This window comes from Amphiura filiformis, chromosome 2 (assembly GCF_039555335.1).
Source record: "Amphiura filiformis chromosome 2, Afil_fr2py, whole genome shotgun sequence".
NCBI classification, from domain to species: domain Eukaryota; kingdom Metazoa; phylum Echinodermata; class Ophiuroidea; order Amphilepidida; family Amphiuridae; genus Amphiura; species Amphiura filiformis.
The window spans coordinates 10,383,917-10,394,921 of record NC_092629.1 but is presented as its reverse complement, the minus strand read 5'-3'; the positions used below and the strand labels follow the sequence as shown (position 1 = coordinate 10,394,921).

The 11,005-nt window shown below is 37.9% G+C and overlaps 1 protein-coding gene across 1 annotated transcript; it reads right to left on the bottom strand.

Moving 5' to 3' along the window:
- Positions 1 to 2,148: 2,148 nt before the first annotated feature.
- LOC140138145 (uncharacterized) lies at positions 2,149 to 8,221 on the bottom strand. The gene is made up of 2 exons (XM_072160075.1): positions 8,090 to 8,221; positions 2,149 to 4,268 (listed from the first exon to the last, which is right to left on the bottom strand). Exons 1-2 carry the CDS (start codon positions 8,130 to 8,132, stop codon positions 2,149 to 2,151), a joined length of 2,163 nt encoding a protein of 720 aa, XP_072016176.1. The 5' UTR covers positions 8,133 to 8,221.
- Between the last annotated feature and the right edge of the window lie 2,784 nt (positions 8,222 to 11,005).

Genomic DNA, 11,005 nt, shown 5'->3' with positions numbered 1-11,005 from the left:
AAAATTTCTTTTCGCAATACTTACATTTATATTTTTCTGATTCAAATGTCTTTTTTCATGTCTGGCTTTGTAGTCATAAAGTGTAAAACGCTTATCACAATAACTACATGGATAGATTTTAACAGTATTGTGAGTTTCTTCGTGTCTCTTTCTTCTCCCCGAAGTCGGAAAATTCATATCACATAATTGGCAGCTGTAGGGTTTTTCCATGGTGTGTGTCCGTTCGTGTATTTTCCTGTCCATCGGTTGCACAAACAGTTTAGTGCAAAAATTGCACTCAAATTTCCTCTCTTTGGTATGAATATAACGTTCGTGTTTCAGTTGATTTAATTTTATGATGAATCGCTTATCACAATACGAACATTTGTAACGTTTATCTTTCGTATGCGTTCGTTCGTGTTTAATCTTATTGTCGGATGTTATGAAGAGCATTGTACAGAATTGACAAGGGTATGGCTTACTTTGCGTATGGATTCGGACATGCCGTCTCAGGCTAGTTGATGAAGATAGAACCCTGTTACAGTATGAGCATTGGTTTGATGAACCACCAGTTTTGCAGCGATTTTCGTGCCTTGTTCTGTAGCAACTTTTCGCAAATATCTTACAGCAATGACTACATTTGAATTGAGTCTTTGTTGGTGCTATTTTTGCATCATGGATGCTGCTGTTGCTATTCGTATGACACTTTTCATGTTGTAGTCTATCTGTACTACTCGGAAAGGTTTGATCACACTGTGTACACTTGTACCCCGTCTCTTCTGCATGGATCTTATTATGAGTCACTTCATGCTTAGTCCTATCACCACGTTTAGTAAATGTTTCAACACAGTATAAACATTGGTACAAAGTCTCATTTGGTGGTATCTTGTTATTGCTTAGGCTATTTTCAAAATTTGTTTCACATTTGAAAGTCTCTTCTATCTTAACCCGAAGCCTCACTGGTTCCACCAGGAATTGGATATTTCAATTTGTGAATTACTACTCTCAAATATGGCTTCAGGTTGCTTCGCTTACGGTCCAATATTTTACTCTTACATGGCTCTCCATTGCTTTGAGTAATGAGTCTGCATAACTTTTTGTTGCTTTGAGTGATGACTCTGTGTGACTTTTCGTCGCTTTGAGTGATGACTCTTTGTGAATCTCCATTGCTTTGAGTAATGACTCTGGACGGCTCTTCCTTGCTTTGAGTGCTGACTCTTTGTGAATCTACATTACTTTGAGTAACGACTCTGGATGACTCTTTGTTGCTATGAGGAATGGCTCTGTGTGAATCTTCAATACTTTGAGTAACGACTCTGCATGACTCTTTTGTTGCTTTGAGCGATGACTCTTTGTGAATCTCCATTACTTTGAGTACCGTAATGACTCTGCATGACTCTTTGTTGCTTTGAGTGATGACTCTTTGTGAATCTCCATTGCTTTGAGGAATGACTCTGCATGACTCTTTGTTGCTTTGAGTGATGACTCTTTGTGAATCTTCATTGCTTTCAGTAATGACTCTGCATGACTCTTCGTTGCTTTGAGTGATGACGCTTTGTGAATCTACATTACTTTGAGTAACGTCTCTGCATGACTCTTCATTGCTTTGAGTGATGACTCTTTGTGAATCTCCATTGCTTTGAGTAATGACTCTGGACAGCCCTTCCTTGCTTTGAGTGCTAACTCTTTGTGAATCTACATTACTTTGAGTAACGACTCTGGATGACTCTTTGTTGCTATGAGGGATGACTCTGTGTGAATCTTCAATACTTTGAGTAACAACTCTGCATGACTCTTTGTTGCTTTGAGCGATGACTCTTTGTGAATCTCCATTACTTTGAGTACCGGTAATGACTCTGCATGACTCTTTGTTGCTTTGAGTGATGACTCTTTGTGAATCTCCATTACTTTGAGTACCGTAATGACTCTGCATGACTCTTTTGTTGCTTTGAGTGATGACTCTTTGTGAATCTACATTACTTTGAGTAATGACTCTGCATGACTCTTCGTTGCTTTGATTGGCGACTCTTTGTGAAACTCCATTACTTTGAGTAACAACTCTGCATGACTCTTCGTTGCTTTGAGTGATGACTCTTTGTGAATCTCCATTACTTTGAGTAACAACTCTGCATGACTCTTCATTGCTTTGAGTGATGACTCTTTGTGAATCTACATTACTTTGAGTAACGACTCTGCATGACTCTTTGTTGCGTTGAGGATGACTCTGTGTGAATCTTCATTGCTTTGAGTAATGACTCTGCATGACTCTTCGACGCTTTGAGTGATGACTCTTTGTGAATCTCCATTGCTTTGAGTAATAACTCTGGACGACTCTTCCTTGCTTTGAGTGATGACTCTTTGTGAATCTCCATTGCTTTGAGTAATGACTCTGGACGGCTCTTCCTTGCTTTGAGTGCTGACTCTTTGTGAATCTACATTACTTTGAGTAACGACTCTGGATGACTCTTTGTTGCTATGAGGAATGACTCTGTGTGAATCTTCAATACTTTGAGTAACGACTCTGCATGACTCTTTGTTGCTTTGAGCGATGACTCTTTGTGAATCTCCATTACTTTGAGTACCGGTAATGACTCTGCATGACTCTTTGTTGCTTTGAGTGATGACTCTTTGTGAATCTCCATTGCTTTGAGGAATGACTCTGCATGACTCTTTGTTGCTTTGAGTGATGACTCTTTGTGAATCTTCATTGCTTTCAGTAATGACTCTGCATGACTCTTCGTTGCTTTGAGTGATGACGCTTTGTGAATCTACATTACTTTGAGTAACGTCTCTGCATGACTCTTCATTGCTTTGAGTGATGACTCTTTGTGAATCTCCATTGCTTTGAGTAATGACTCTGGACAGCCCTTCCTTGCTTTGAGTGCTAACTCTTTGTGAATCTACATTACTTTGAGTAACGACTCTGGATGACTCTTTGTTGCTATGAGGGATGACTCTGTGTGAATCTTCAATACTTTGAGTAACAACTCTGCATGACTCTTTGTTGCTTTGAGCGATGACTCTTTGTGAATCTCCATTACTTTGAGTACCGGTAATGACTCTGCATGACTCTTTGTTGCTTTGAGTGATGACTCTTTGTGAATCTCCATTACTTTGAGTACCGGTAATGACTCTGCATGACTCTTTGTTGCTTTGAGTGATGACTCTTTGTGAATCTACATTACTTTGAGTAATGACTCTGCATGACTCTTCGTTGCTTTGATTGGCGACTCTTTGTGAAACTCCATTACTTTGAGTAACAACTCTGCATGACTCTTCGTTGCTTTGAGTGATGACTCTTTGTGAATCTCCATTACTTTGAGTAACAACTCTGCATGACTCTTCATTGCTTTGAGTGATGACTCTTTGTGAATCTACATTACTTTGAGTAACGACTCTGCATGACTCTTTGTTGCGTTGAGGGATGACTCTGTGTGAATCTTCATTGCTTTGAGTAATGACTCTGCATGACTCTTCGACGCTTTGAGTGATGACTCTTTGTGAATCTCCATTGCTTTGAGTAATAACTCTGGACGACTCTTCCTTGCTTTGAGTGATGACTCTTTGTGAATCTACATTACTTTGAGTAACGTCTCTGCATGACTCTTTGTTGCTTTGAGTGATGACTCTTTGTGAATCTTCATTGTTTTGAGTAACGACTCGGCATGACTGCTCGTTGCTCTGAGGGATGACTCTTTGTGGATCTCCATTACTTTGTGTAACCACTCTGCAAATGTTACGATTACGATTTTCGTTTTTCTGCAAGTTCAAATTCTCTTGGCTTAAAATCTCCACATTTTTATCAAGATTCTTTCCTAGTTTATCCAAATACCTGCTTTTGTGAGTCTCTTCTATCGTAACCTGAGCGCCCTCACTGGTTTGATCAGGAATTGGATATTTCAATCGGTGAATTACTACTCTCAAATAAGGCTTCAAGTTGCTTGGTTTATGGTCCAAGATTTTGCTCTTATGTGGCTCTGTGTTGCTCTGAGTAATGACTCTGCATGACTCTCCATTGCTTACAGGTGTAACAGCTCTGCAGATGTTCTGATTTCGCAGATTTTCATTTTGCTTCTGCAAGTTCAAATTCTCTCGGATTAAAATCCTCGTATTTTGATTCGGATTTGTCCTTAGTTTCCACCAATACCTGTGAAGCTTTTTCAAATGTCTATGTACATGAAATCTATACTGATCAAAGTCGCTATAAAATCCTCTTTTGCAATATCTACATATGAAGGGCGCCTCTCTTGTTTCATCTCTTGTGTTAAATCTTCTGAATCTTGGGTAACCTGGGAAATGACAGTAAAATAGATGTTAATATTATTCTTTGGTTCACCTCAAGTTCAGTAGTCAATGTCTATTCATGGTTGCACTGGAAGCGTGCCAACAAACCACCCTTACAAGCATGTGTGTGCGCTCTGCATGTTCAAACATTAAGCACATGATTTGATTTGAATGACTATTATACCAGTACATTGAAACATTACGTTAAACTTTCATTGATTTGCAATAGACTTAGCAAAATGATCAAAATTGAGTGGCATTTTGCTCCGTGATACCGGCTATAGCCAACACTGGTGTGAACCCTTCACTTTTGAACTTCCTTGGACCTTGCTTTACAAGGTGTCATTCTTCAATCAATTCGTAAGTAGATTTCGACAGCAAAAGCCTTGGAATGTGAAACTATCAGTGAGCAAATTAGATGCTACCCAGTGAGCAGGAACAGGTTGATGTCAATGTTGATCGTTGTTTCAAAGTTGAAATTGGATTTCAACATTTTTAACGCTACCCACATGGGTTAGACTTTTAAGTTTATATTTGCTCACCCGATAGCTTCACATTCGAGGATCTGGCTTAGTCAAGCATAAAACTGTGTAAAGCAATGGAAGTTCAGCCAATGTCTACTCAGAAATCCAGTAAACAGGGAGGGCCCAGTTGTAGTAAATTTTGAACGTTTGGACTTATTCTCAAGTTGTTCATTCTGTGCAAATGACTGGATTTATTTATATTGCATCAGTATATCTAATAAATATTAATGTTGAAAACATATTAACCCATCTATTCACTTGTTCCGACATTTGTGAACGTTGTCCCCTTTCATTGCACAAACGCACTTGCTTATAGCAACAAGCTCAATGGGAGGGGAACTGCAAATGTGCACACTGGTTTTACTATTTTTTCCCCATGTGATGACATCAATCTGACCAGGACTAAGATAATACATTCTTACATCAAGAGACATTGTTCATGTGCTTCATCGGATATGTGCATTCATATCATATTTTGTGGTGAAAAATGATTTAATGTGTGAGAGCCAAGACCTTTTCGTGCAGTACATGTAGGCCCGCCATCGCCATGCAGCCCGCCATGCCATGATCATGGTGGAGCCATGGAGTTTCAATTATTGGAACTGCAACTACATTGTAGGCTGGAGCCAGTTCCAATAATTGAAACTCACAGATCCGACCAGGGGTTCGAAGGGCTAGTGTAGTTGCCGCCATGGTTTAGCGTGCATTCACATAATACTTTGACGTCAGACGGAACAAAGAAATCTTTGCTCTACAAATGATTGCAAATTAAAAATTTGCAAACATTTTCACTACAAAATATGAAAACACAGTTAAGCAATCATAGCACAACGATATGAACTCAAACAGGTTGTCAATTATTGTCAATATCAAGAGTTTACACTGCATACATTCTATGCCGGCACTTCCTACAACAAGTCCTCAAATGCGGGGAACGTTCAAAATTTCTCAGCAGACTCTGAGACTTGTCTTGGGCTCGTACTAGACATGCAAGGTACACATTTCGAGGAGCAAAACAAACACCAACTTGGTGTCATATGACCTTTGACATGCATGCATTCTTTTGTCGAGAGTGACATGGTCTTTCAGTTCATGCCGAGTACATTTTGTATCCTTGCTTGGCAGACTTGACTATGCTTCAGTGGTCATGAAAGGATTCAATAGATAACCTCTGCCCCACTCAGTCCTCAAATGATAGTCATAAAACAACCAAAAGATAAATGACTGACTATCATTGAGGATAGCCATCGCCATGCAGCCCGCCATATGCCATGATCATGGTGGAGCCATGGAGTTTCAATTATTGGAACTGCAACTACATTGTAGGCTGGAGCCAGTTCCAATAATTGAAACTCACAGATCCGACCAGGGTTCAAGGGCTAGTGTAGTTGCCGCCATGGTTTAGCGTGCATTCACATAATACTTTGACGTCAGACGGAACAAAGAAATCTTTTGTTTCATTGAAATGATTGCAAATTAAAAATTTGCAAACATTTTCACTACAAAATATGAAAACACAGTTAAGCAATCATAGCACAACGATATGAATTCAAACAGGTTGTCAATTATTGTCAATATCAAGAGTTTACACTGCATACATTCTATGCCGGCACTTCCTACAACAAGTCCTCAAATGCGGGGAACGTTCAAAATTTCTCAGCAGACTCTGAGACTTGTCTTGGGCTCGTACTAGACATGCAAGGTACACATTTGGAGGAGCAAAACAAACACCAACTTGGTGTCATATGACCTTTGATGCATGCATTCTTTTGTCGAGAGTGACATGGTCTTTCAGTTCATGCCGAGTACATTTTGTATCCTTGCTTGGCAGACTTGACTATGCTTCAGTGGTCATGAAAGGATTCAATAGATAACCTCTGCCCCACTCAGTCCTCAAATGATAGTCATAAAACAACCAAAAGATAAATGACTGACTATCATTGAGGACTGAGTTCCCCAGTCTGGGCTCGTACATGTAAGAGTGCATGAGTGACATGGTATGATGGTAAATGCCGGGGGTAAATAGTGGCGTTTCTTTACTTAAGGCCAAATACAATTGATCCTTAGTTTCCTGTTTCCCTCGCGCGTCCAAAATCAAGAATGGAAAAATATTTAATTATTTTATTTTTATTTAGGTATTTTCATCTTTTAATTGACTTTGTAATTACTTTCATTTGCTAATATCTGCTTTTGATCATCTCAACTTTGATTATGAATATAAAACAAGAACATTGTGGGGTCCCCTACTAATATTAATGTAAAAAATCAATTATAAAGGTAAAATAATTAAATCCGTAGTCTTAGTCAAAATGACCAAATGGACTGTTGATAATAGTCACGACCACATTTTCAAAATAAAGAAAGTAATAGATAATTAATAATTAATAGATAATTAATAATTAATAATTAAAAGTCGCCTCGTCCTTTATTTTCAAACTTGAAACAGGAAACTAAGAATTAATTGTGAAGGGCCTAAAGGGGTTTTATTCTTACATGTTATAGCTGCCTTGTGGAAGTACAGTGTTATAACCCTAACCCTAACCCGCCCAGAAGGCAGCTATTACATGTAGAAATAAAAAACCCTAAAGTAAACTAAAGTACACTGACATGAATGAAGTGAAGCTTATACAGCCTTGGTCAGACCTCAGCTCGAGTATTCGTCCACAGTTTGGGATCCGCATACAGGAGAACTAAAACAGCAGCTTGAATCCATCCAAAGAAGAGCCGCAAGGTTTGTTATGAGAGACTACAGAAAAACTAGTAGTCCAACAAGTATGATGGCCGAACTCGAGTGGGACACTTTAGAACTCAGACGCAAAGCAGACAGACTCACCCTCATGCACAAAATCACCAGTGGTCAGGCAGCCTGTCAGCCTGTCACGTCACTCCAGAAATCTCCACTCAAAAGCCTTCCAAAGACCAACGGGCAAGAAAGACTGCTGGGTTTACTCATACTTCCCCAACACAACCAAAGATTGGAACCAGCTTCCTCAAACCATAGTCGACATTAGTCATTACAGAAACCAAAGTATTCAAGAAAGAAGTCCTTAAACACCACCAAAACACAGCTCGTAACAACTAGCATCTGACGTTCTGCGCACAATACCCTTCTCGCCTGGCTTTGTAGAAAGTGTTGAGAAGTATTTAACCAGAACCAGAACCAGAAGTAAAGGAATGCCGACATGCAATGACATCATGGTCATGATTGACATGATGATGATGGTGACGTAAGCTTACATAATGATAATGATAATATCATGACCGTTCTCATTTGATTGACAAAGTAAATAAACGAAACTTACAAAGAAGATAACCGTAGATGATTCTTTTTGCACCAGACCTCATAAGCTCTCATGTATGCATAAAACAAAACAAACATGACAAAGGCAATTAATTTTTTTCACCAAAAATGCAAAGGCTGACTCATAATTAAATAGAGCCTGTCATACGAATGCTGCCCTCTCTGTACGGGACTCGTGTAATTATTGCTTAAAAAGTTTATTCCGTTTTGAATACAATAGACTCAGGAAAAACTACGGTACCAATAAAAAAATAAAGTAAAATGTAATTATTTTGACCAATTTTGGAAATAACGGACTGCATCTATTATATCTGTGTGATGATCAAGCCCCATTTGCCACGGTTCCCATTTAAAGGGGCATTTCGTGATCTGAGCATCATCATCCACTTTTCTCAACAACAACAACAAAAAAAGTTGATAGGCCTACCACTCAGGAAACCTCTAGCCTATAAAATTCGTGCAAATTAATTCATTTAGCAAAATTATCATTTCTTTTATTCCATAATGAAATTATTAGAACACATGATCATGCCCCATGCAAAAAAAAAAAAAAAAAATTGGACCATTACACAGTCGTGATATTACCAGTATTAGGCCTACATTAAAATAACCTATTTTACAGTTATGCATGTTTCGAGCATTTGAGCACAATTGATATCAGAAAATAGTAAGTATTATAGTATTATTTCTTATTATTATCATCTGTATACATAAGCTATTTCTCTATTTTTAATCATATTTTTTGGGTTTTTTGCACCCCCCCCCAAAAAAAACCTATGATTTGCGATTTTCATAAAATCAATCATCATTTTAGTCATTCAATAAGCATGTTCAGTATAAGTTTTTGAGCTTGAATTGACAACATTATATGCAATTTGACTTACCCCAATACTCAAAAATTACGATGCTTCTTTGAATCTTGTGACTGCAATTGTAAAAACAAACAAACATGCAAATTGCATAATTATGTTTATGGATTTAGGCCCCCTACTCACAAATTGCAAAACTATTAATTTTTAATGCCAGCAGTAGGCCTACATGGGCTTACAAGGGAGGGAGATGAAATTTTGTATCTGTTAAGTCCCATTCAGCGATCTCAGCGAAAGTGTAACCTTAAAGTCGTTTATAAATTGCTTAAAAGTGAAGGATAAGTCATTGAAATTGCCATGAGGTATTTTGGAAATTAGTAAAACTTTGGCCTAAAAACGAAGAAAACAGCATGCATGCAGCAGAAGTCACAAAGTCTACATGTAGTAGCTCTCTGTCAGTATATCAATTGCAGATTTATTTAGGCTTAAACTGCTTTAAGGGATGGGGTATGAACGTTTGGACAGTATTTATTGTGGGACATTAGAGCACATCAGGCATATCAAATTGCATTCTGAATATGAAGAATGTCCTTCTGATATCAAATAATTTTGATTTTTGAAATTCGCAATGTAATACACATTTTATGGCAAATGATTAAAATTTATATTTTTGATATTTAACAGTACTCGAAGTAAACTTTATAAATCTGATGATTTATACTTAAAGTGTATGTAGGTGGGATGAAAAGCCGACGATCAATTGAAAATCTTGACCTTTCGTATTGGAGATATAGATTTTTTCCCAAAATACCAAAAAATATTAGGTCTTTTTGGGAAAAAATCCATATCTTCAATATGAAAGGTCAAAATTTTCATTTGATCGTCGGCTTTTCCTCCCAGCTACATACACTTTAAGAATATGTCATTAGATTTATAAGATTTACTTCGAGGACTGTTATATCAAAAATGTGAAAAATATCAAATTTTCATAATTTGTCATAAAATTTGTATTATATCGTGAATTTCAAAAAAAGAAAATTATTTGATATCAGAAAGACATGCTTCGTATTCAAACTGCAATTCGATAGGTCTGAGGTGCTCTCATGTCCCACAATAAATACTGTCGAAACGCTCATTCCAGATCCTTAATACCTTAAGGTACCAAAATCTGAATTTTGATGATTTTTACGATCACCTGGATGAGCAAATCACTTCAGTGTATCTATATAGAAAGGGAAAATTCTAGTCAAGTTATACTATGAATTGTTGTAGGTTAGCGTTTTAGGGTTATGGGGCCGGGTGGGATTATAAAAGTAAGGGTTAGGGGTTAACATTAGGGTTATTGCATAGATTACTTAGGCCTATTAGATATAGGGGTCAGAGTAGGACTATTCTAATAATCAGGGTAATGGTCGGGTTATGATCCGTGGGGGGGGGGCACTTCAATATGAAATGGATATAGGTGTAGGGCTGGCACTTTCGCACTAAGGGCCATTCGGTGAGAGCAAAATGTCAAAAATATGGGGTCATTGGGTGACGTGAGAGCATGATTTTTGGCATTCGGTGAGAGCAAAATGTAAAAAATATGGGGTCATTGGGTGAGAACATGACTCTTTTTAAAATGGAATCTTTGGGTGAGAGCCGAAACAGTGTCGCAAAAACCTCGAAAATCGAATTTCTAGTTATAAATGGCTTCAAATGTCATTGTTTTTTCAAAATAAGTAACAAAATCAGTGATAAATGAAATTTGTTGTTCAAATTGAACATTCTTTGGGTGACAGATCAAATGGTCTTCGGGTGACAGAGCATGTGTTCGTAAAAAAATATGGGGTCTTTGGGTGACAGCGATGCTGAAAAAGGGGGTCTTAACAGCCCTACATACGCGCCACCTCCAAAGTTGGAGTGCCCCCCCCGGGGTTAGGATTATATAAGGCACATAATGGTTCGGGCTTTGTCCCATCACTGAGTCATAATGATTCAAAATGAAGTAAACTGAGTGGCGCTTTTTTACGAAATCCAGAATGAATATATTTACAAGCCTTGTGTTACTAATGAAACGGTATTGGTAAATCAAGCCAAGACATAATATTATTTTTAGGTAATTCCCA

Coding starts and splice junctions, on each gene's coding strand:
- LOC140138145 (XM_072160075.1), bottom strand. CDS start 8,132: ATGAGGTCTGGTGCAAAAAGAATCATCTACGGTTATCTTCTTT. Junction 4,269..8,089: donor CATCTACGGTTATCTTCTTT/GTAAGTTTCGTT, acceptor GTCATTTCCCAG/GTTACCCAAGATTCAGAAGA.